Source organism: Gobio gobio (assembly GCF_949357685.1).
Source record: "Gobio gobio genome assembly, chromosome: 14".
Classification (NCBI taxonomy): domain Eukaryota; kingdom Metazoa; phylum Chordata; class Actinopteri; order Cypriniformes; family Gobionidae; genus Gobio; species Gobio gobio.
In genome coordinates, this window is record NC_137107.1 from 38,936,971 (window position 1) to 38,963,904 (window position 26,934).

Consider the following 26,934-nt stretch of genomic DNA (forward strand, 5'->3'; position numbering starts at 1 on the left):
TCCGAAAAATCTATAATTGTTGTGTGATGTTTCAGATGTGAGTGAGGACAGCGGCGTGAAAACAAAACTCCAGACGCCATCAGAGCAAAGCAAGAGCATCAATTCACCTCCCCTCCCTCCGATAGGTACAATAAAGATCACATAACCAATGGTATTTTAGTATTGATATGAAATGCCATTAATATTTAATATAATTTTAGCTAATTCAAAATATAAATAACAAAACAATAATGACATTTAAAAAAAAATTGTTTTAATTGTAATATTATTTATTGTATGTAATATATATTTGAATATATAATATTAATCAAATATTCTAAAATTAATACAATACAACATAAACTTAATAAAATATTATTTTTGTATTTTTCCATTTTGATTTCTATTTTAGTAATTAAAAAACGTATAGTAATTTTTTTTGTATGTTTTATTGGTTTTTTTTTTTATAGGTTTATATAGGTTTTTATTAATTTATGCCAGTTTACGTAAATTTAATCAAGTTAAAAAAAGAAAAAAAATGCCATGGGCATTTATATTTAATTAAAAAATATATGTATTTCAAATAACATACTTTTTTTATGGTTTTAATTTTATAAGAACCCCACATGAGACATCATTCTGGCAGATGTCTTATCTGAATTCCACTCTGTGTGTGTGTGTGTGTGTGTTCTAGATTATGACACAGGTTCTCTAGAGAAAGGCAAGGGAACAGAAGGAAGTGGTGACATATCAGAGGACACAGACTGTGACGGCTCGTCTCTGCCCGAAGACTCCCCAGAGGTACGGCCATCTGTAATTAAACTTTGAATATCTGCAATTTTACAGCAGTCAAACATAGGTCATAATATCTGATCTAATAACAATAGACTTTGAGGCAATTGTATTGACTTGGAACAGCATATTGTTCAGATAAATATTCATGTTCTTCTGTCTTCAGACATCTCGGAAGGTTGAGTGGAAGGAAGAAAATGTTGATGCCCCACTGAACGACAGGTGAAGATAAACTATTTTAACAACCTTCAGGACTCTAATTTCACATTTGCAGTGGGTGTTTTTGTTTCAGCTTACATTTTAAACTATGGTTAAAAATGCAGTGCAAACCTATTTATCAACATGATTTATAAGCTTTCATTAAGCAACATCAAATATTGAACTACGCAGACATTTAAAAACAAAAATGACTTTTTCTGTTCTGTTGACTGAATCCAGACTATTTAAGCACAATATAGTTACAATATATGTAGATTAAATGCTGTTTGGATGTTCACTACTGTTGAAAATATATATATATATATAAAAAAAATAATAATACTTAAGGATGCATTAAATTGGTCAAAAAGACAGTAAAGATGGTTATAATGTTATAAAAGATTAGTATATCAAATAAATGCTTTATTTTTTTACTTTCTATTCATCATGAAAAAATGTAAAACGATTCTCGCAAAAATATTAAGCAGCGAAAACCAGTAATGATTTCTGAAGGATCATTGACTTGTTTAAATTCAGCTTTGCCATCACACGAATAAATTACATTTTTAAATAATTCAAATAGAAAAGTTATTTTAAATGTAATAATATTTAACAGTAGTACTGATTTTAATGCATATTCTATATATATAGATATAAATATATATATTTTCTTTTCTTGATTTTTTTTCAAAAACATTAATATCATACTGACCCTAAACTAATAATTCTCAATGACAAACTCCCAACAACCATGTCATCATTTTGGTTATTATAAAAGGAAATGGTGTCCTTACCCAGAATTCAGTGTATTTTCTCTGTAGAGATCTGGTACACAGAAACGGTCAGAGTGAAAGCACTTGCATCAGGTCATGCTCTACTGTTTGAGCTACTGGAATGACTGAAACTAACAACTATATCCTCCTAAATTCAGCCAGAGTTAAATCTAACGCGTTTGTTATGATTAAATCTTAGTGCCCTGCAGTCATCGTCAGGCCAGCTGGATGAAGATGAGATCACATGGGGGAGTGATGAGCTGCCAATAGAGAACATCAACTCTAAATTTATTGAAGGTCGGTCAGCAGCAACCCGTTTTGTTTCTCACTGGGAAATGGATAATTTTCTTATTGTTCATGCAATCATTTTGTCTCACTGTAATACTTACCTAAATGTAATATTGTATCTCTCTCTTTCTCAGATGGACCCATTGTTACTGAGGATGAGCTGACGTCCCTGCCGCTGGTTAAAGTGGTTCCTGACGGTCATTACACATCCACTAACCTCAACACTATAGTCCGTATGATGAGAGGCCTGCTGGAACAGAAAGTTCCTCTGCAGGAGTTTGAGGTACAGAAATATTTCACTGTACCATATGCTTAAAGATAACATCTGTTTTGCGGTATTAAAACAATTTCAGTAACGCTTTACAAAATGGTTCTGTTTGTTAAAATCAGTTAAAGGTGCACTATGTAACAATAGTAAAATATAGTAAAACCATTAAGCCAGTGTTATATATTTTGTTCAGTTGAGTACTTACAATATCCCAAATGTTTCCAACTATTTGTACATCGTGAGAAAATGCTATTTTAACCAAGGAACCGGGACGTGTGAGGGAGTCGCCTGTCAATTGTGTCATATCTGCGTTACCCTCGGTTTTATTTTGCAGAAACGCTTTACTCTCACTGCACCGAGCAGATTAACGTCATAACATAATTTTCAACACACTCAGATGTGTCTAATATGATAAACAGAGCTGCGTTACCTCATACTCATGACCGGAAAAGCATAAGTGGCACTGGCGACTGTGGCTTAATAAAAGTCCCGCTGCTCGCGAGGCGTGTGTTGCGTTCATCTTATTAACAATCTCTCCAGCGGTTCGTCAGCTCCACAACACCGGTCCTGCTCCTCTTCATACTACAGTAACGTTAATAATCACATCCATAAACATGATTTCTCCCCGAGTCCTATCCCGATTCTATTCCAACGGCTGTGAGGTGAAGACCACATGTCCATAGATTCTGCACTCAAATGTGGCGTCATCAAACTACGCCTTTGTTTTCAATAGGCGACCTCTAGTGGACGGAAAAGTTACATAGTACACCTTTAACTACATTAGATCACATAAACACAATTTTTTTACATTTAAACATTTACTAATACATTTAAAATCCAAAGTTTTATCTGTTAAAACGTTGTTTACGCGCTATAAGCGAACATGACCTAACAATGAACAGTTGTATTTTTATTATCTAATGTTAATTTTAACAAAATAATTCCTCATTGTTAATGTTAGTCAATGCATTAACTAATGTTGACTAATTGGACCTTATTGTAAAGTGTGACCACACTTTCTTCTATTACAATTTTTTTTTAAACATCCTTAAATTACTTCTCCTTTAAAGCCCACATGGTTTTATACGTATATACGGAAGTTTGATTATACCTACATTTTTTGGCAAGAAATTGTTTTATTCAGCAAGAGTTAAGAATTCATTAAATTGATCAAAAGTTACAGTAAAGACATTTATAATGGCTGCTGAAAATTCTGCCATCACAGGAATAAATTGCATTTTAAAATATATTTGAATAGAAATTTTTTCAATTAATTAAAATTTTTCACAATATTACTGTTTTTACTGTATTTTGGTCAAATAAATGCAGCCTTGGTGGGCAGAAAATACTTAAAAAAAAGAAAAAAGCATAAACCCAAACTTATATATATATATATATATATATATATATATATATATATATATTTCGAATACAGCCATTGATGCTAATATTTTCATGTGTATATTATTTTCTTTCAAAGAACCTGCAGAATTTGCGGCCCTTGGATGAATGTCTGATTGGCCAGACCAAAGAGAACAAAAAGAAAAACCGTTACAAGAACATCGTTCCATGTGAGTTAGAAGATACATTGATGTATAAACAATATTTCAGAATGTTTCTCCTGAATTTTTTTTTCATATTAATCATCTCTCGGTCTTGTCATGATTCAGTTGACACAACCAGGGTCTTGTTGGGAAAGGATGGTGGCTACATAAATGCTAACTTCATCAAGATGCCTGTGAAAGACGAGAACTTCAATTACATTGCGTGCCAGGGGCCGCTGCCCACCACGCTCGGGGACTTTTGGCAGATGGTTTGGGAGCAGAAGTCCAACGTGATCGCCATGATGACACAGGAAGTGGAAGGAGGGAAAGTGAAATGTCAGAGGTACTGGCCCGACACGCCCCGCTCACCCGAGATGGTAGACGACCGGCTGCAGATCACGCTGGTCAAAGATCAGCACCTGGACAATTTCGTCATCCGGCTCATAGAGGTCAAAGACATCCAGGTAAAAGACACTATATATATATATATATATATATATATATATATATATATATATATATATATATATATATATATATATATATATATATATATATATATGTATATGTATATGTATATATGTATATATGTATATGTTCAGAAGTTTTAGATCTGCAAATTGTTTTTAAAATAAGTCTCTTCTGCTCTAATTTATTCATGTGATTCAAAGCTGAATTTTCAGCATCATTACTCCAGCCTTCATTGTCACATGATCCTCTAGAAATCCTTCTAATATGATGATTTGCTGCTCAAGAAACATTTATTATTATTATAAATGTTATCAATTTTTTTCAGGATTATTTTATGAATAGAAAGAACAGCGTTTATCTGAAATAGAAAGCTTTTGTAGCATACACTACTGTTCAAAAGTTTGGAGTCAGTAAGAATTTTTTTTTTTTGGAAACTTTAAACAAATGAATACCTTTATTCAGCAAGGATGCAGTAAATTGATCAAAAGTGACATTCATATCATGCTGTCAAATCGATTAATTGCATCTAACATAAAAGTTTGTAAATATATAGTGTGTGTGCACCGATCAGGCATGTGTTGGTCCCCCTTTTGCTGCCATTAGCCCTGACCCGTCAAGGCACGGACTCCACTAGACCCCGGAAGGTGTGCTGTGGTATCTGGCACCAAGATGTTAGCAGCAGATCCTTTAAGTCCTGTAAGTTGTGAGGTGGGGCCTCCATGGATCAGACTTATTTGTTCAGCACATCCCACAGATACTCGATTGGGTTAAGATCTGGGGAATTTGGAGGCCAAGTCAACACCTCAAATTCGTGCTCCTCAAACCATTCGTGAACCATGTTTGATTTGTGGCAGGGCGCATAATCTGCTGAAAGAGCCCACAGCCACCAGGGAATACCGCTTCCATGAAAAGATGTACATGGTCTGCATTAGAACCAGCATTAACTTCTTGAGCAATCTGAGCTACAGTAGCTCGTCTGTTTGATCGGACCACACGGGCTAGCCTTCGCTCCCCACGTGCATCAATGAGCTTTGGCCGCCCATGACCCTCTTGCCGCTTCACCACTGTTCCTTCCTTGGAGCACTTTTGATAGAGACTGACCACTGCAGACCAGGAACACCCCACAAGAGCTGAAGTTTTGGAGATGCTCTGACCCAGTCGTCTATCCATCACAAATTGGCCCTTGTCATACTCGCTCAAATCCTTACCCTTGCCCATTTTTTCTGCTTCTAACACATCAACTTTAAGGGACAAAATGTTCACTTGCTGCCTAATATATCCCACCCACTAACAGGTGCTGTGATGAAGAGATAATCAGTGCTATTCACTTCACCTAATGTCATAATGTTATGCCTGACCGGTGTATATATTTACATGCATTGTATCTAATACTACTTCTACTACTACTGATAAATAATCACAAAATTCTCTGCAAATTGTGCAGCCCTACAAACAAGCACAGCAAACCTGGAATTTCAAATCGCAAATTTTATCCTGAAACCACCCCCCCTCCCCCCCCCCCCCCCCCAAAACCGTGCAGCTCTAATATCTTTATAGATACACTTATAGAGATGGATATTTAAATGCATAAATCTTCATATATGTATATAATTGTCTTTTAGACCAGCGAGATCCAGAGAGTCACTCATCTGAACTACACAGGCTGGCCTGATCATGGAACCCCGACTCAACCAGAACAGCTCCTGACATTCATTTCCTACATGAGACACATCCACCAATCAGGCCCCATCATCACTCACTGCAGTGCAGGGATTGGCCGATCAGGAACGCTCATTTGCATTGATGTGGTTCTTGGCCTCATCAGCAAAGATGCAGATGTAAGAGTCACCATTAAAATATAGAAGTCTGTCGTTATTCTTTGAGCAATGTTTGGTGATGTTACTTTTTAGAAATGCATTTTTATTTGGATTCAATTTGTGATTATCACAATTTTGTCAATGTGTGTTTCTGGTAACACTTTATAATAAATTTACTAAATAAATGACATAAATCATATAAATAATAATACAAAATTAGCAAAATGGCTGATATATAACATACCTGTTCATTATTAGCTTTGTGATTTAATGAAAGTTATATTAAGTTTAGTGGTGGGCCGTTATCGGCGTTAACGTGAGACTCTTATCGAGGCGATTTAAAAAAATATCGCCGTTTATCTATTCTCAAAGTTGGGTTGGGAGCTGGGTCTATACTATGCAAGCTATGATGACTTTCACCTTGATATTTTAGCGTGGATGTATACCTAGCCGATTTGCACTGTAGGGGGCGAGAGAACGAGTCTTCGAACCTGTGTTTATGCCTACTAGTGTTGTCAAAAAATCCATATTTCGCTATGTATCGATACTGAAATATCTGAAACGATACGATACTCATTTTCTACAGTATCGATATCAGCTGCGCTCTCCTCTCCTCTTCGACCGACAGAGAGTTGACACGCACCCGCCTCCTCTCATTCAGTCCGGTTAATCCTCTGAACATGGCGAACGCGTGTTCTGCTGGATTTTTCCTCATGACAGCGTGTTAGTATTGGTGTGATCGGTCTGATTTTCGCACGGGGTTGCACATAACGTTAATTCTACTAATTCCCGCAGATTTCGCGCTCGCATCTGAAGCGCACACACACATACCGTAATAAAGCCGCCTCTGACATACAAGTGCAGAAATGAGCTCCTTTTTCCAGCTTATTAATGGTCAAATACACTAAAAAATGTCTCAATGCCCATCTTGGTGAGTTTTAACAGTCGTAACCAGCTCACAGGAACAGTGTTTGGGATCCATGCGTGCGTCAGGTCTTAAAGGGACAGAAGTTATTTATTATTCAAACTACAAAAAGACAAACGATCACTTACGAGCACACATATTCTGAATGCCTTCGGCAGAATTCAAATGAGCCATTTTAATCTAGATTAATCTAGATTAATTCCAAGATTACAGTGAGATTAATCTAGATTAAAAAAAATTAATCTATGCCCACCACTAATTAAATGACATTTAATATGCTCTCCACATTTCCTCTCTTTAGTTTGACATATCAGATGTGGTACGTACCATGAGACTCCAGAGGCAAGGCATGGTGCAAACAGAGGTAAGAATTTCAAAATCAACTATGCATTTAATTCAAGTTTTCGTCTGCCTTCTTTTTGCACGTAACATTTCCTGTTTTCCTCTCCAGGAACAATACATTTTCTGCTACCAGGTCATCTTGTATGTGCTCAGATGTCTCCAGGCAGAAGAGAAACTCTCAGGATAAAAGTGTGGACCAGCACTGCCTTTCTTCTCTCCTCGCAGAGTCGACAGGTCAGCTGAAAAATCACCAGTGGGCTTCAGTCATTTAAGATGTTTCGAAGCGGTTTCTTTGTTTTTCGGATCAGGGGCTTCGACCTTGTCAGAACAAATGATGTTCTTACGATGTTTTGGACGTCAGTGACGCTTACAATTCTTGCAGAATTTTGTGTATTCTTATCGCTTACATTCTTGACCATTGGCTGCTACTTCTTTGAAAGCATTTATTTTATAACTTATCTTTTTTTTTTGTTGGTAAAAAACAGTTTTTATAGATTCCTTGAAGATTATGGATAAAAAAAAATGAATTCATAATTCTTTTGTGGTACAAAATGATTATTGTGTATTTTAAACAAAATGATGCTGTAAATGTTGCCTTGACAGAATACAAGACAGTATTTGCTTTGTAAATCTTTTAGAAATCACTGAGTGCCAGTGGTAATCGAAGAAATTAAAAAGTGTTATATTTAGTGTGATATTTATCATATGAAATCTGTTGATAATGTTTTAAAGCTGTTACATACTGGACAATTTGCAATTTGTAAATAAAAGAATATCATGCCTTTAAGATTTCCTTTAATCGATGCATTTTGCCATTTCTGCTGCTGTGTTTTACTTTTTTACTAATAATTTTTCTTTCACGTTATTCGGATGCATTCAGGTTTTACTAGGTTTGAGGTGCCGCGCACCCGGCGCAATGCGACGCAAGGTTTTTTTTTGCTCGTTTCAGCTTGACGCAGTTATCATTTTCACGTCCAGCGCCATGTTTTTTAAATAGCAAATGCACTTGCGTCATCTGTTCGCCCATGGGCGTGCTGGTCTGACAACGAGGTGTGTTCAGGCGCATTGTTGGTGCCTTGCTATTTTGAGGCAACTGAAAACGACTGCCCCATTGACCAACAAATTTAGATAGATAAATCAATAGTAGATGCCTCATTCTACTGATCCGTGCCATCGCTAATGAGGCATCTACGTATACATCTATGACCACGATCTAATTTGACCTCACTTGCCGGAAGTTATGGCTGAGCTCAGAGATGATCACGCTCGTCTGAAAAGAGGTAAAATAATAGCATAAATACTGCTCGGTTTCTCGCAGAAACTGATCGTTTCGCTAGATAAGACCCTTATTCATTGTCTGGTATCGTTTAAAGCCCTTTGAAGCTGCACTGAAACTGTCATTTGGACCTTGAACCGTTTGGAGCCCATTGAAGTCCATTATATGGAGAAAAACCCTGGACTGTTTTCATCCAAAACCTTAATTTATTTTCGACTGCAGAAAGAAAGACATGGACATCTTGGATGACATGAGGGTGAGTAAATTATCAGCAAAAGTTTATTTAAAAGTGAACTAATCCTTTAATAGCGCAGTATTTTTTGTGTTATTTAAAGGGTGCATTAATAATATGAGCCTATAGCCGGGTGCACAACGCACATACACTCTGCTTAATACACACACAGGGACGTGCAGAAGCACACAAACATTTTTAAATATTAAAAATAAAAGGATTCCTCTCTGGAGAAGCGTTCAGCCTTTCTGCTCGCAAATTACGCCATCTCCCGCCATTCCTCGCAACTGGCTTTTAAAGGGAATGGGAGATGGGGCTCTGATTGGTTTATTGCACATTATGCCCAAAACACACCCATGACTCATTAAGAGACCTAGGTACAACCCTTTTGGATCATGCGCCTGGTGCGCAGACCATTTTTTTCTGTCGATTAAACAAGCAAAAGTGGATTCTAAGTGCACCTGCGCCATGTGCTCAAACCGGTAAAATAGGGCCCATTCTAAATTCCAATTGCACAAAAAGTACTTTTTGCACATTTGCTTATTGAACAGACAGAAAATACAGATTTGACCGTTTCATTGATGTTTTCCTTCATCTCTTATATAGACATATATAATACTAATTATATAAAACAGGCTGTAGAAACTCAAAGCTCAAGCTCACACAAACAGCCTCAATAGCAAATCATCAAATTGCATATATCTTTATGTAAACATAATTATCAGTGGTTATTAAATTACTAAAATTTGGATATCTGGTATTTAAATGAATTGGATTGGTCAGTGATATTAGTGAAATACAAAATGAAATTTCAGAATTTTTTTAATGGAAAATGTTAAATGGCTTAAAAAAAAAAGGAAAACTGGGGGGAAATGACCAAACAATTTTTAGGTTTCAGGACTTTATAACCAAACTTTGTATAAAGATGATTCTCAACTATGTTGTGAAATGTATAACTGAATGAACTGATATATTATTTTACTTTACGCAATATGGCCATAAATGTGTAGTCCCATTCAATACAATGTATCTATACACTGTATTTAATTAGCATATTAATGTGTTCTTGGGGCAACATGTAATGAAAAAAAAATTAAGTGTTATACTATCTAATATTTCATAGGAATACTGAAATATAATTTCTTTCCCTATCCACTTGTGCCTCCCAAAATCTCTGATAAACATGATTTAACGGGATAGTTCACCCAAAAATGTAATAAAAAATTCTGTCGTCATTTACTCACCCTCAAATTTGTATGAATTGCTTTCTTCTTCGGAAAACACAAAGGAAGATATTTTCCTAATATGGAAGCCAATGGGGTCCATCTACTGTGTGGTAACCAACATTCAGAATGTATTTTGTGTCCAACAGAAGAAAGAAACTCATACAGGTTTGGCACAACTTGAGGGCGAGTAAATGATGACGCAATTTTATCTTTTGGGTGAACTATCCCTCTAAGTCCTGGTGTGCACAACAATGGACACAATGTATGAAATCAATGCCCTGTTTTGTAACAGAAAGTCATATTTTGATTTGAAACCATATAACATTATCCTTAGATGTTTGAAATTTGGTCAGATTTAAATGATAATTACAAAATGTATTTCCATAGATAGGAGTGCTACATTTGATCACTAAATTAATGCCAGTCATTTTTAAAGACCAAGGAGAAGTTGTCATGGTGAAACCTCTAAACATTTGGCCCTGAATGTGCATCTTACAGGACATCCAGACTGTGACACGTATGGTGTCAGAGAAATTCACTGAAATATAATGTCCACGACCACTACAGCAGTGGACAAAAAGTCTATTCCTGGGTCCCAGGAGGATAACATGTCTCCTGCAGTATCTCCAATGTCCACTGGGGGCCGCAACCTACTGAAAGATAACTTGAAACCAGTAGTGACGCATTTGAGAACCTGACTGTCCTTTCAGGCTTTCCGTAGTTCGCTGGCAACATGGCGACCGCCACATGAGCCACGCTGTTGATGAAATAATCGAATCAGTCAAAATAAACGTTCTTTTCTGACGCTTATTATACGAAAACAATCAAACATGTCGGGCCGTCACAATAACAAACTACCGACGAATCTCCCACAGTTGCAAAATCTGATCAAGAGGGATCCGAAGTCCTACACGGAGGAGGTAAGACACTTGCTTTGGATTTGTCAACTGGCCTGAACGCAAGTAAACCAAAATAATTACATGACGTTGCACTATTACAAGCTGTTAATGTATTTATTAAACATAACTAGCATCTATTTTTATGTAATTACAACTTTATTAATCGTAAGTAACGTTAAACCAATAGTATCTCTTTCAATTATTTATTCATTACTTCTAGTCACTATTCAAGTAGTAACAAGTTGCTATTCTATAATATTATTATTGGGAACAAATTGCTATGAGGATCTGTAGTTCAGATAGCAGCTATTGATTTCCGACTGCTATTATTATTTCGTTTTACGGAATAAATGTTCTAAATTAGCTTAATTTGTTGTCGTTCCAGTTTTTGCAGCAGTTTCGTCATTACCAGTCAAATGTGGAGATCTTTAAGCATCAGCCTGACAAATCCAACAAAGACCTGGCTGACCTGGTCATGTTCCTGGCTCAGGTATGGAGGTGCTCTCGATTTCTTCTGTTTTAGACCTCTTCTGGATTAGACTGTTATTGACCGATTGTGGTTTTGTCTCCAGGTTGGACACTGTTACTTAGAGGAGCTGTCAGACTTCCCACAGCAGCTGACTGAACTTCTCTTAAACCATCACACGGTGCTGGAGTCAGATCTCAGAATGGTACGAATGACATTTTGTTGTTTAGATGTTGTTGTTAAAGTACTGTTAGAATGTCGCTTAGTGTTTATAAGCTAACTTAAAATAGTCTCTTGCCGTCTTTCTTTCAGAGTAGGGGCTGTTTTTAAATGTACACTGTTACTTTTTACCCTGTAGCGGGTAAAAAACAAAACTGCATTCATTTTGCGGAAGAACATTTTTGGTTGTGCTTCGGCTCTTGTGTGACTGTGCGGGTGAATATGACCCTTCACAATAGATAATGCTTTACTATGAACTCTGTGAGAGAGCTAAATATGGCAGTTCATCTGCTCAATAAAATATCTTACTCGCCTTTTAAAGGGTTAGTTCACCCCAAAATTAAAATTCTATCATTAATTACTCACCCTCATGTCGTTCCAAAACCCGTAAGGCCCAGAAAGGTAGTAAAGACATAGTTAAAATAGTCCATGTGACTACAGTGGTTCAACCTTAATGTTATGAAGTGACGAGAATACTTTTTGTGCGGAAAAAACGAACAAAAATAACGCCTTTATTGAAGAATTTCTTATGTATTTTAATGGCTATTGTTTGCTTAGGTCTGTTTTTATTACAACAAAAATATCCGATTACTTGATTAATCGTCAGAATAATCGATTGCGATTACTAAAATAATCATTAGTGACAGCCCTAGACAAGTCGCGCGGCCGAGTGATGTATGTATGCTAGTATTTCCCATGAAAACCATTCTGTCCGGTCTAAAATATAAACACTTATAATTAGGGTTGAGTACCGAACTCTGTACTTTTAAGGGCACCGACCGAACTACGTCGGTACTACCGAGCACCGGTTCACAATAAATAATTAAAGATAATTAAGTGTTCATTGTGATTTTAGACTTGTGTTTATATTTTAATTACTAGTGTTTCCATGGTTGTGTTGCCATTTGTGCCTTTATAACTGAGGGGATTATAATCAGAGGAAGGTTAAGTTTAAAATAAAAATGTTTAAATGTAAAATATTTTTCTCCTGATCCTTACCAATAATTATCGATATCGACTGATGTGAAACACTTATATCGTGATAGTTTTCAGCCATATCGGTCAGCCCTACTCCAGAGCCACTGAGAGTCACTTTTATGAGCATTTTACCGTTTCATTTGAGAAAAACTACCATCATATCATAAACCCACAGAAACTCAAAGATCTTCATGGCAACCCGTCAAAATAAAAGTTCGGTTTAACTTGACAAATACTTTACTGTTGTACAGTAGAATTTAAATAACATCTCAATGTAATAATAATACTATAACTGATATAATAATAATACATTATCAAAACTTTAAGTAATAAATTAATAATGTTCTTCATGTTTTAATTTGAACCGTATTAAGCTCAGTTGTGCATCACTTTGTTTGACAAAAAAAAGTTTAATTCAATTAATTTGTGGGAAATCTTTTAATAGAAATGAAAAAAAAAAAAAAAATATATATATATATATATATATATATATATTTATATTTATATATATTTATATATATATATTTATATTTATATATATATTTATATTTATATATATATATATATATATATATATATATATATATATATATATATATATATATATATATATATATATATATATATTAGGGCTGGGCAAATTAACGCGTTAACGCGGGCGATTAATTTTTTCAGCTTAACGCAATTAAAATATTTAACGCAAATAACGCAGCGTCCGTTTTTATATCCATTTTTGCTTAGCGTTACATGATCATCACGCTCCTATTCATGTAAAATGCTTCCAAACGTGACAAGACACAAGCGAACGCACTGTATGCCAATGTCCTGTGTGTGTGTGTGTGTGTGTGTGTCTGTGTGTGTGTGTGTGTGTCAGTGTCCTGTCTGTGTGGATGCGTCTCATGTCAGCTAATCAAGGGACACACACACACACACACACACACACACACACACACACTCGACGCATAGATAGACTCGCGTCAGTTTCCTGCTCACATCGAGTTCTCTTTTGACCTGAACAAACAATAACACAGAGGATTTTGAGTATTCTCATATTAGGAGTCTTAAATTAGTTAAATAACGTCTTACATGAACTTAAAGAGTTGTGAGGAAATGATCATCTCGAGATGCGCGGGACAGCGCGTGAGATCCGCGGCTGTTCTTAAAGTGACAGGAGCACTGATGATGTCCGTGATTTATGTTCATCACAGAACAACGGGAACAGAGAAAATTTTAGCTTTAATGATGATTCATCTATATTTAATTTATTATTTATGCAGTTAAGAAAGATAACTATTACATTTCTGTATATGTATAACAGGGAAGGCCATGGGTAAATATAACATTTATTATTTTGGGTTTATGTAAAGATTGTTTTAAGTTCACTTAAATTAAAAGTTTTTTTTTTTTAAAGCCTAATAAATGTTGAAATTGGGAGCTTTCAGTTATACTGTAATGTAACATCATTAATGTTTTATAGACACTTTAGTATCAGTGATACTGGCCTTCATTCATAAAAATATGACAATACAACACATATTTAAAATATACTGTCTTTAAATTGTTTATACATTAATTTGGAGAGTAACTGAAATTATTACAATATCAAAATATAAAAAACGTAAAATATTAAAAACTTGCGATTAATCGCGATTAATTACAGAAAAGTGTGATTAATTAGTTTTTTTTTTTTATCGATGCCCAGCACTAATATATATATATATATATTAGTTGTTTTTTATTAAATTAAAGGTGCTCTAAGCGATCCTGGGTGGAGTAACTTCTTGTTGACGTTCGAAGTGTTGGCTAGCTAGACCCTCCAGTGGATAGTGAGATGTTTGCTGTATGTGACACAAAATGTTTTGGCCTAAAAAATGTGTGACATCGCTTATAGCACCTTTAAGTACCTAGTAGCCTACTATTTACTTGTAAATATCACAATATACAAACATCACAGACAATGGCTGACAGCGACCAGGGCAGCTCTGCCATAATGTCAAATAACACTTCTATAAATTTAAACTTACAGGTTCTTTACAGTTATTGATGTAAACATCCCTAAAGGACCAAAAAAAGGTACCGTTGGGTACCGGTACCGAATTTCAGTTACCAGTACTGGTTAAAATGTGAACGGTTCCCAACCCTACTTATAATAGGCTTACCATAGTGAATCGGGGTAATACAAAAACGATACAACCTTACATACCAACAAAAAATGTTACATGGTGTACCTTTAACTTTTGAAGATGTTTTCTAAATAAATAAATAAATAACATTTTGCAATTTCTTTCAGACATTTTGCAAAGCCCTCATCCTTTTGAGGAACAAAGATCTGGTCAGTCCCACCAGTCTTCTGGGGCTGTTCTTTGAGCTGCTGCGCTGTCATGACAAACTTTTGCGAAAGGTCTGTGAATTTTGCAGCGCAATTCTGTTTTAAGAATGATTGCAAGTGCTTGAATATTGCATTGAATTATTGCAAATGCTTGCTGCTAAAAAAAAAGTCCTCTTTCTCCTCAGACTTTATACACCCATATTGTGACAGATATCAAAAATATCAATGCCAAGCACAAAAACAACAAACTGAACACGGTAAGTCGCTTGTATTCGGGCATCATATTAATTTTCCATCAAGTGACAATTGAAGAACTGCATAATATGCAAAACTATTTGATATTAAAGAAGTCAGAAGTTGCTATAGTCTTTTCTTCCATATTGTAACACATATTCATATATCCGATTGAAACGGCTGAAAGGCGGGACTTTTTTTTTCTCCATTGGGAATTGATTGGATAGTTATGGTTTGCTGTTGGTGGATATGACACCAACATGTTCTGGATTGGTTGCATGAGATTCCCCCCTCCTTTCGTTTTGAAATAAATACTTTTACTTCTGCGCTCAGACCTTACAGAACTTCATGTACACCATGCTGAGGGATTCAAACCCCATTGCTGCCAAGATCTCTCTAGATGTGATGGTTGAGCTTTACAGAAGAAACATCTGGTGAGTCCTTGAACAGAAACATCTTTGTAATATTGTGATGCCATTTAATATGATATGCAGTCATCGTTGTTTTTCATCCCCCACATCAACCAATCAGGAATGACGCTAAAACCGTGAACGTCATCACCACAGCCTGTTTCTCCAAAGTCACAAAGGTTGGATTTTTTGCCCTTTCTCTCTAATGAAATCTGCATGAATTTCCAGTATTAAAATATTTAGTGACATCTTAGTTAAGGACACTTTTATTACTTTTTATATCTTTATGCACAAGGCTGCTTTTCAAAAGCTAATGATCTCATAACATTTCTTGTCTCCTCTCAGATCCTTGTAGCTGGATTGAAGTTCTTCCTGGGAAAAGATGAAGATGAAAAGAGAGACAGTGATTCAGAATCCGAGGTATGATAAATGCAGATTTTTCTTTGGGTTACTTATTTTATGTACACTACCATGCACAATTTTGGGGTCCGTAAATGTTTTTCTTTTTTTTTATTATAAAGAAATTAATGGTGTCATAAACTGGCTTTTACATTTTTTTTTATACTGTTGCCTGAGGTCAACTTATTAAGTTTTCGTGGTTTTTATATTCAAAAACATCATAATGAATAAGTAAAAGGCTATTTTCTGCCATGGTTTTGAGCCTCTCTCAAGGAACGCTTGGTTTTTATGGGCGTGCCGCACTGAAGACTTGGAAGTAAACGCCCACTGCTATGATTGGATAAGCTTTGCATATTTAATGAGCTTCGGCTCCCCCATGAGTACACGTGAGGCATTGTTTTGAAAGCGTGTGCGAAAATGACAACCGGAATGATTCGTCCCACAGCTAGGACTCGCAAGATGTCTTTATGAAACAAACACAATGAATCATCACAGGAATAAATATAATAAAAATATATATAAATATATATATATTGAAATAGATAATGGTTATTTTAAATTGTAATATTTCAAAATATTACTGTTTTTACTGTATAAATTTGTCAAATAATTGCAGGTTTGGTGAGCATAGGACGATACTTTAATACTTTAAATATTTAAACATGGTACTTTATAAATATTTAAACATGGTACTTTAAAATATTGTACTTTAAATATTAAAATAATTATTAAATGTATTTTTTCTCCGCAGGATGATGGACCATCGGCCAGAGATCTAATGATCCGATATTCCACCGGAAAGAAAACGTCTAAAAATAAGAGGAAGATGGAGAAAGCCATGAAAGTCCTCAAGGTTGGGGAAAAAGGGTTTTATAATCAGAAACTCAATGTTTTGTTTAGGTAATTTCACTGCTAAATTTGTCATTTTCATTCTGTTTTCTCAGAAACATAAAAAGAAGAAAAAAGTAGAGGTTTTTAACTTCTCCGCCATCCACTTGATCCACGATCCGCAAGGTCAGACCTCCCTTTCACACTGACATAGAATTCAACATGCATGTAGTGGTTAAAGATCCGGTAACTGAAAGGTTGCAGGTTCACACCCACAAGAACTGATCCATATTGGAATCACTTTCTATATAAGTTCTAGATTAGTAATTAATATCTGTGGTGTTCAGATTTCGCGGAGAAGCTCCTGAAGCAGCTGGAGAGCTCAAACGAGCGGTTTGAGGTGAAGATCATGATGATGGAGCTCATCTCTAGACTCGTGGGAATTCATGAGGTAATGTATAAGTGAGCATTTGCACATTTATGGTTAATTATTTTCTCAGTTTTCTTATCTAACCTGTTTTGTTTCCATCTTTACAGCTTTTCCTTTTTAATTTCTATCCGTTTGTCCAGCGGTTCCTTCAGCCTCACCAGAGAGGTAAACACTGCTGTCTGTAATTCACACTTGGAGTTCAGTTCTTTAGGTCCGGACCAAAAAAGAAAATAAAAAATTTTAGTCCTGGTTCACTTAGCAATCACACTGTCATTTTTAAAGGAACACGCCACAGGCTCAATTTCCAACTCCCCTAGAGTTATATGATATTACAGACAGCGCCTGAAAAAAGACTAACTTCCGTCAACATAACCAACGTGATAATCTGCTTGCACAGGACTATTTTCAGGTGCTGCGTAATATCATTGCACCGCTGCACCCATGGTACGGCAGCAAAGTTCCTTGATTATTACGCAGGAATAAGAGTATAGTTCCTAGCCATTCGGCCTAGAAAATCGAAAACTTTAAATTTTTTGTCGGCCTTAGTACACGATGTAACTACAGAAGAGTCAAGTTTTAAATAGGAAAAATATCGAAACTCTTTGGTCATTTTTTGGAGCGAGATGCTAACGGTCAAATCAGATTCAATGATGTTTGCTAAGCAATGCTTAAAGTGCTACCGCCAGATCCAGAGATTGGCTGAATGGATTAGAGAAAACTGTTTAACTCTAGGGGAGTTGGAAAATCAAAAAAGTGGCGTGTTCCTTTAAGACCGATCCTAAAGAAAAGAGAAAAAAAAGTATTTCGTGGCACTTAACGATCATCCAAAACAATGCTGTGTTCTGTGCTAAATGCGCTTGTTGTATGTGCGTAGCCTACATATGATGGTATTTTGACGAAATGAGAACTTGTGAACAATTTATAAAATGTGTAAAGGAGTCAAAATAGCAGCAGGAATCCCTCCACTGCACACAAATGAAGATCTGTTTTGGGAAGAGAGCGGTTCTGACGCCTGTACCGAACTGCAAACAGAGGATGTGAGTGGAGTGGACCGGCAGTAATTTCCCCTCCACGCTCTAAGCCAGAGGTGTCCAATCCTGCTCCTGGAGGGCCACTGTCCTACGGAGTTTAGCTCCAACCCCAATTAAACACACTTGAACCAGCTAATCAAGGTCTTACTAGGCATACTAGAAACTTCCAGGCAGGTGTGTTGCAAGTTGGAGCTAAACTCTGCAGGACAGTGGCCCTCCAGGACCAACTTTGGACACCCCTGCTCTAATGCTGCGTACACACCAAACGCGAATAGAGCGTCAAAATCGCGTCTAGTTGGACGCTTGAACATTTTGAATCCATTAACACGTCCACAGTGAATTGAACGCACGTATAAATTGAGCGTTTGAAGCGAAATAGACGCGCGCTCCAGGAGAAATGTCATAAAACACCACTATGCCTCTTTTCATTTTCATTAAAAATATATATTAAACATTAATAGCCACACAAATGTGGTCCAGGAAACGCCTACATTATCTTCACTGCATGTATATTTAAATATCCTTAAAAAATAGTTATGAAACTTCTCTTTGCCCTCAGTCAAAACTATTTGGCAGACAACAAATTATAGATTCATGACACCAAAGATAGCCCGTTAGATCCACACAAGACGATCTCATGTTTAAAAAACACTACAGAGGCATCAGAGCCAGCGGCAGACGTCAGAAGGACTGGCCGAGGAAAGGCTGCTCTCGCCGGGGTTAATGAGCGCTGAGCGTCTGGTGATCGCCTGGATCTCACAACCCACTCCAAAAACACAAGATTCATTTTTTTAAATAGACACTCTCTTTATAAATAAACCACAGATTTGAGCTTTAAAAAAACTACATTCCCACCTGAAAAAGTCTTAATTTTTAATTTTAATGTATTTTTAAGTTATGCTGGGTTTCTCATCATGTCACTTTACCACGTGACAGCAGCAAGCAGGCTCCTGATTGGTTAACGCGGCGCGAATTGACGCCAAAGTTCCGATTCTTCAACTTTTTTAATAACTGTAACTGTTTTTCAACTGTTTTTTTTTTACTTGGGCGTCAGACGCGAATTCGCTTCAAACGCGTGAATGCACAAAAGCACCACTCTCGCAAGACGCTCAATTTGCGCGAATGAGGTGGAATCGTGTCCATCGCGCCGTGTGAAACACATCTATTGCGCCGCAGGACCTCCAGATGCGCGTCAACGCGCCTTTCCATTGACTTAACATGGAAATCATTTGCGGCAGACGCTCTATTCGCGTTCAGTGTGAACGCAGCATCAGCATTCGATAATCGCTCCAGGTTCACCATTTCCTACACCCCACTCCCTGATATCAGAAACACCGCTCCGTCTTCGCCCGAAGAAAATTTGTGGCTTAAGTATTTAAGTAAGCTCTGAAATATCACAAAAGTTGGTTTATAACATACATTAAAGGGGAAAAAAACAACAACAAAACAATAGGAGAGAGTTTCAACGTGGTTTATTGGAACACTAGTGCGCAAAAAAAATGTATGACATGCCAAGCTTATTAGGCATTATCAGCATCAAAAGTTAAATATCATTGCTGCTTTTTGCAGTGCAAATTTTGTTTGGAATGATGAAAATAGTACGTTTTCATGAGTTATTTTATCTATGGGTCATTACAGATTTCTGCTCTTTCAAAATCAGATACAGATAACTGTAAGCAGATAAGCACTGTAAGATTACATTTGTTTGAATGCATTAGAGAACAATTGCGTATGTGAATAAGTGCTACCTGTTTAAAATGTGCTTTTACGCCATCATATTCAGGATGGAGAAGGTACCATTTTTTTTAACTAAAACATCCCGCTCATGTCCATCATAACCTTTACATTCTTTCTGATTTGAGTGATCCATTCTGTATAAAGCTAGTTAAATGTGTTTAACGTGTGAGTTCTGGCTAAAAATGCAGTTAAATTATGGGCCGTTGGCATGAATTGTATTCGTGATGGAGCGGTAGTGAAAACCATGATCCGCTCCTCACTCCCTTCAAAATCAGGCCGATCCCACTCCGCTCACATACTCTGACTGCAATGTAGCTCCTATGACCAAAAAAAAAAAGATATGCTTCAGCATTGTCCTTTTTAGGGAGTTTGTGGTTCGTTTAGATGTCTTTTGTCTGTGGTGCGTTCATATGTCAGTCGAACCGCACCAGAGACCACCTTTTCAAGGGTTTCGCTCCACACACTTATTCATCAGAGCAATCACACCCGAGTTAATTTGAATCTAATCAAACCTGTGTGAACACACCCTTGATGTCTCTCATCTAATACTCATGTCTTCAGGTGCCATGTTTATGGCCTCCTCATTTTAATTTGTTGTTGTTTTTCCCCAGAGGTGACTAAAATTCTGTTGTGTGCCGCCCAGGCCTCCCATCAGCTGGTCCCTCCTGAGGTTAGAACTGATCATGATGCCTTTTTATAATAATTATATATCATTAAACGAGCTTGACCTTAAAAAGTTTGGGGTCAGACTTTGTTTTTATTTAAAGAAATGTATACTTTCATTTAGAAAGGATGCATTAAATTGATCAAAAGTGACAGTAAAGATGTTCCAAAATATGCACTGCAGTTTCCACAAAAATATGGAAAGCAGCACAACTGTTTTCCACATTGTTGTTTCTTGAGCTGCAAATCCTCATATTAGAATGATTTTTGAAGGATGCTGAAAATTCAGCTTTGCCATCACAGGAATAAATTACATTTTAAAATGGATTCAAAATCAAAACACTTGTTTTATATTGTAATGGTATTTCACGATGTAACTATTTTAACTGTATTTTTGATCAAATAAAGCAGCCTTTGGGAGCACGAGACTTCTTTCAAAAACATTAACAAATCTTAGCAACCCTGAACTTTTAGTGTACCAACTAATTAATTACTGATATGTCTACAGATCGTTGAGCCGGTCATCATGACCATCGCCAATAACTTTGTTACGGACAGAAATTCAGGGGAGGTCATGACAGTTGGGTAGGTGCTGTGTAAATCTCAATTAGATACAATGAATGCAAAATACTGTTATTTTATCCCACATTTTCTCATGAATGTCTCGATATGTTCATCCTCATATCTCAGAATCAACGCCATAAAAGAACTGGTTGCCCGCTGTCCTCTCTCGATGTCAGAAGACCTGCTTCAAGATCTCACACAGTACAAATCCCACAAAGATAAAAGTGTGTGGTTTATCATCATTTGCCGTAGCCTGAATTGAATGGACTTTTATTTGAAAATGATCTGTTTATCTTCCAGATGTCGTGATGTCTGCCAGAGGTCTTATCCAGCTTTTCAGAGATCTCAATCCACATATGCTACACAGAAGAGACAGGGTGAGAAGCTTCAAATATTAAATATAACATTTTGTAATTAACTTCAAAAGAGACTAAATAGTCTCCGAATTGCACATTCTAGATAAAGGATTCCCAAACGTTTTTTTTTTCCAGTCAAACCGTTTTGACTTAAATATTTACTTAAATTGCCCCCTTAGATTTTAGGCTAATATTCGTTTGCATCTTAACGCTTCTCAAATGTCTGTTAATTGTCACATGACATGCAGGTAAACAAATCAAATGTCATGTTTTTTTGCGTGTTATGTTTTCATTGTTAATCTTAATTATTTATTTGTTTAATTTTTTAATTATTAGCTTTTCTATCGTCCCCAGTTTGGGAAATCTTGTTCTAGATTTATATTACCATTCATAATTAATAAGTCAAATTAATACATGTTTTTATGCTCATATAATAAATGTATGTATTTTTTTTTTTTTTTTTAAGAAATAAATTAATACTTTTTATTCCACAAGTATGCATACTAGGGCCCTATAAAATCCGTTTTATTTTTTCCCAAATTCCATTTTATTTTTTCCCAAATTCATTTTTTTCCGTTTTAATTTTTGCTAATTCCCTTTTTTTTTCGTTTTAATTTTTGGGAATTCAGTTGTTGTTTTTTACCCTTAACTGTTATTTTAGTTTTAAAAAGTATGTGTGCTTCTAATGTTAATATAATAGAACATAAAATAGGAATTGAGGTAACAAACATCACAATTACTCTGTCCTTTTCCGGACAAATACTGCATGATGCAACATAACACTGCACTCTAAGTACTTCAAGTCACAACACAATATTAGTACTGTGAATTGATAAACCCCCCCCCCCCCCCCCCCCAAATGAATCATGATTAATTGCAATTAAAAAACATTGTTTTTAATATTTTGATATTGCAATAATTTCAGGTACTCTCCAAATTAATGAAGAAACAATTTAAAGACAGCATATTTTAAATATGTGTTGTAATGGCATCTTTTTGAAGGCCAGTATCACTGATATTAATGTCTCTATGAAACATTAATGACCTTACATTACAGTATAGCTGAAAGCTACCAATTTCAACATTTATTAGGCTTTAAAAAATAACTTTTAATTTAATTGAACTTGTAACAATCTTTACATAAACCCATTATAATAAATGTTATATTTACCTGTGGCCTTCCCTGTCAGACATAGTCTAAACAGAAATTGAATAAAGTTATCAACACCTTTCTTAACTGCATAAATAATAAGTGAAATATAGATTAATAATCATTAAAGCTACAATTTTCTTTGTTCCCGTTGTTCTGTGATGAACATTAATGACAGATATTATCAGTGCTACTGTCACTTTAAGATCTACCTCTGCCGAACATGATGCGGATCAGACGCGCTGTCCCGCGCATCTCATTTTCTCTCAAGTTCATTTAAGACATTATTTTCCATACAGTACATTAAAGTGCATTAAAAACAAGGCAAAATACAGCAAGTACTCCCCGCGAGGGAGCTGCTCGGCTCAGTACTGAGGGCTTAGCGTTGAGTTTCTTAACTTTTTCGCAGACGAAAGCAGAGCCGTGGTGAGCCGCTTCGCCATACTTTCATTATTTTGAATGGGGAGCTGAAATGACGGGAGTGGTTGTGTCGCCCAGATTTCCTCCCCCCGGTCTGCATTTTCACCAGACATACGTTCTTCTCCCACACAAAACAGCATTTCATTCCAAATATGTGAAATTCTGCGTTAACACTAGATTCCGCGTTTATACGCGTTTAGAGTCTGTGATCGCGGAAATTATAAGGCCCTACATTAAATTGATCAAAAGTGACAGTAAAGACATTCATAATGTCACAAAATGAATACTGTTATTTTGAACTTTGTTTATTAAAGAATCCTGAAAATAAGTATGACTGTTTCCACAAAAATATAAAGCAGCACAACTGTTTTCTAAATTGATAATAAGAAATGTTGCTTGAGCATCAAATCAGCATATTCGAATGAATTCTGAAGGATCATGTGACGCTGAAGACTGATGCAGAGCTGAATTTTCAGCATCATTGTTTCCATTTTTAAAATGTGATTTATTCCTGTGGAGTAAAGTTATTTTATATTGTAATATTTCAAAATATTATTGTTTTTACTGTATGTTTGATCAAGTAATTGCAGATTTGTTGAGCATAAGAGACTTCTTTGAAAACCCTACAAAATCTTACCAACCACAGACTTTTGAATGGTAATGTACATTAATGTTTTTGCATGTATTATTGTTACCAGGGAAAGCCCACAGAATCCTCGAAGGAGGCCAAAATCCAGAACTACGGAGAATTGGAGGCCAAAGATTACATCCCTGGTGCCGAGGTGCTGGAAGCAGAGGAGAACGTAAACGAAGAGGAAGACGAAGGCATGTGAAAAGCTGTATTAGCATTAGCTTATTATTTCTTTTGAGTAATGTGTGTGTGTGTGTGTAAAAAGTGGTGTGATTTTATTCCAATGTAATGTTTTACCTCACAGACGGCTGGGAAAGTGCCAGCATGAGTGAGGATGATGCAGATGGAGAGTGGGTGAACGTGCATCACTCCTCTGATGAAGATCAGGCAGAAGTGGTGAGGATTATAACACGGTCTTATCTGATTCTACACTTGATTCTAATGATGGGAAATTATGCATTGAACCCGTGTTGTGTTTGTATATGTCAGGCTGAGAAATTACAGAGTATCCCAGAAGACGAGCGCAAAGCCAAAGCCACTGTGGTCAGCACGAGCCGTCTCCTCACGCAGGACGATTTCAAAAAGATCCGCATCGCTCAGATGGCCAAAGAGGTCAGCTCTGCACCCGGAAAGGGTCAGAAGAGAAAGAACGTAGAGAGTGATGAGGAAGAGCAGAGGTAGGATGTGTTTTAGGCATGAAGTTTCTTTACTAAAACGATTTTACTAACTTTTGTCCGTTTTTTTGTGTGTTTGTGTATAAACTGATTTTTGTTTTTTTCAGAGGAGAGTTACTTAGCCTGAGAGACATTGAGCGTCTTCATAAGAAACCCAAATCTGACAAAGAAACACGACTGGCAACAGCCTTGGTGAGTATGGAAAACATATCTAAATAAATAAAGTATAATACAAATAAATAAATTGGATCCTTGCTGAATTAAAAAAAATATATATATTTTAACTTTGATTACAGACACACTAATGTTCGAAAGTAATACTTTAATTCAGCAAAGATCTATTATATTTCTTCTAGTTCAAATAAATGTTCTTTTGGACTTTCTATAAACTGTGATATACTTTTTCTGGATTCAGGATGAATATAAATAGAATATAAAGTATTAAGCGGTGGAACTGTTTTCAACTGTGATAAATGTTTCTTGAGCAGCAAATCAGCGTATTAGAATGATTTCTGAAGGGTCATGTGACACTGTCATAATGATGCTGAAAATTCATCTTTGCATCACAGGAATAAATTACATTTATACATTTAACTAATATATTTAATTTTTTGGTTAAAAATTGAGCAAGTACAAAAGAAGCCAGTATTGAAAACAATTCAAAATCTCCTTACCTTAGCCTGATTCACAACGGTAAGCTTGTAATAATGTGTTAGAGTGGTATGGGGAAATTCAAACATGTCTTTGTGTCCATTACGTCACGTCTGTATACATAAAGAAAGAGGCCAGACAGGACCAAACGACAATCAGTGACAACCGGAGATTCACCCGAAGTCAAAGATTAGACTGTATGGAAACTGAAATATACAGATAACGCTAATACACACAGTCACGCAATGCTAATGCTGTTAACATTAACAATTTGAGAACAAAGTATAACAATAATAATTTGCACGGTTTGATGTTATACGAGCGATCGTTATATTTAATCACCGTTGGTAGCGTGATTTATTGTAATGTTTTGTTCCCAAAAGTGGCAGAGTTTCAAACAGAGATGGTGACACCGAGGAAAAACTTGCAGCTTTAAAAATAGAAACCGTTATTTAAAATTGTAATATTTCACAATATTACTGTTTTTACTGTAGTTTTTGATCAAGTAAATGCAACCTTTGTGACCATAAGTTCTTCAAAAATATGAAATGACTATATATATATGACTTGTTGTATGACTAAGGCCAAACTCTCATTATCAGGAATTTGTTTTAAACTTAAAATCCTGATGTTGAAGAAAAGACATTTCATTGGCATTTTATCAACTACCTGTAACAAAGAAAAACAAGGTTGTTACATTTTTCACTCTCAGGCTGGGCGGACTGATAGGAAGGAGTTTGTTAAAAAGAGGAGTAAGTTAAACCCATTCGCCAGCACCAGTAACAAGGAGAAGAAACGAAAGAAGAACTTCATAATGATGAAACACAGTCAGGATGTGAGGACCAAAGGCAAACGCTCCTTCAGAGATAAACAGGTGAGCCTGCCGCTCATCTTTAAATGCAATAAACCTGCATTCAATCATTCAAGTTCAGTTTGTGCATTGTGTTTGTGATGTTTTCCATTAATAGTGATCTTCCCCACTCATTTTCCCCTCAGATCGCCCTCAGAGATTCACTCTTAAAGAAGAGAAAACACAAGTAATCCCCACCTGTAACGGACTAGAGCTGACAATGGATCTGTGCAGGAAGACGATATATATATTCAGACTTCTTGGCTGTGTGGATTTTCATGTTGCCTAATAATAAATTGTTTAAACAGTTTAATTTCTTTTTGTATTCAACCTTTGGACAAATTACATCCATAATAGTTTAGTTAAATTAAACAAAAAATTAACAGCATTTGGTTTCATGTTGTTATCTAATTCGATGACATTCAGACATTGTGTCCAAATTTGTTTAAACTTTCTTTATATATCAATACATAATTAAAATGTAAGTACTCAGAAAAGGAAAGTATAAAATTGAGTGTCTATAGACCTCTCACGACTGTTTTAAAGACAGCTCATTATTTCCATTCACTCCACCTTCTCCCTCAGGGCTCTTTCCAAAGCCACGCCCCCAAAACACATGAACGCGCCACGCCGACCGCGATCAGCTCAGCTGAAAGACGCATTATTTACCTGAGGCGAGCGGAGAAGTGCATGTAGTGACATCATGTCACAATCACATGTAATAAAAAAATCTAACTTTATCATAAGGAATATAAACAAATAAGATGTATTTTAGTACTCACTATAGCTAGAATAACGATACTGGTAAAGTTTAAAATACACACACAACACAGTGTCTACGACACACACAGATACAAGATAAAAACATCAACATAAACGTTGGT

At 36.0% G+C, this 26,934-nt stretch overlaps 2 protein-coding genes across 2 annotated transcripts in view; both read left to right on the plus strand.

Moving 5' to 3' along the window:
• Nucleotides 1–8,217, plus strand: part of ptpn13 (protein tyrosine phosphatase non-receptor type 13) — a 115,037-nt gene extending 106,820 nt beyond the window's left edge. The window contains exons 40-49 of the mRNA XM_079835706.1: nucleotides 36–125; nucleotides 674–780; nucleotides 938–993; nucleotides 1,942–2,039; nucleotides 2,165–2,313; nucleotides 3,779–3,869; nucleotides 3,969–4,306; nucleotides 5,936–6,151; nucleotides 7,357–7,419; nucleotides 7,507–8,217. Of these exons, the coding sequence (XP_079691832.1) occupies nucleotides 36–125; nucleotides 674–780; nucleotides 938–993; nucleotides 1,942–2,039; nucleotides 2,165–2,313; nucleotides 3,779–3,869; nucleotides 3,969–4,306; nucleotides 5,936–6,151; nucleotides 7,357–7,419; nucleotides 7,507–7,584 (1,286 nt within the window). The 3' untranslated portion in view covers nucleotides 7,585–8,217. The remainder of the gene's footprint in view (nucleotides 1–35; nucleotides 126–673; nucleotides 781–937; nucleotides 994–1,941; nucleotides 2,040–2,164; nucleotides 2,314–3,778; nucleotides 3,870–3,968; nucleotides 4,307–5,935; nucleotides 6,152–7,356; nucleotides 7,420–7,506) is intronic.
• A 2,622-nt stretch (nucleotides 8,218–10,839) lies between these two features.
• Nucleotides 10,840–26,359, plus strand: sdad1 (SDA1 domain containing 1). Its single transcript, XM_079836005.1, has 22 exons — nucleotides 10,840–11,051; nucleotides 11,416–11,520; nucleotides 11,603–11,701; nucleotides 14,984–15,094; nucleotides 15,208–15,279; nucleotides 15,590–15,690; nucleotides 15,788–15,845; nucleotides 16,012–16,086; nucleotides 16,817–16,918; nucleotides 17,010–17,079; nucleotides 17,241–17,344; nucleotides 17,431–17,488; nucleotides 20,703–20,761; nucleotides 21,263–21,339; nucleotides 21,445–21,542; nucleotides 21,619–21,695; nucleotides 23,943–24,069; nucleotides 24,180–24,271; nucleotides 24,365–24,552; nucleotides 24,657–24,741; nucleotides 25,913–26,074; nucleotides 26,197–26,359. The coding sequence occupies exons 1-22, from the start codon at nucleotides 10,962–10,964 to the stop codon at nucleotides 26,239–26,241; spliced, it is 2,055 nt and encodes a 684-aa protein (XP_079692131.1). The 5' UTR covers nucleotides 10,840–10,961; the 3' UTR covers nucleotides 26,242–26,359.
• The last annotated feature ends 575 nt before the right edge of the window (nucleotides 26,360–26,934 follow it).

Bases quoted from the DNA above. Each gene is read 5' to 3' on its own strand.
- sdad1 (XM_079836005.1), top strand. From the start codon at position 10,962: ATGTCGGGCCGTCACAATAACAAACTACCGACGAATCTCCCACAGTTG. The intron at 15,691-15,787 runs GTGAGTCCTTGA...TCAACCAATCAG, and splicing joins CTTTACAGAAGAAACATCTG to GAATGACGCTAAAACCGTGA. The intron at 16,919-17,009 runs GTTGGGGAAAAA...CTGTTTTCTCAG, and splicing joins AAGCCATGAAAGTCCTCAAG to AAACATAAAAAGAAGAAAAA.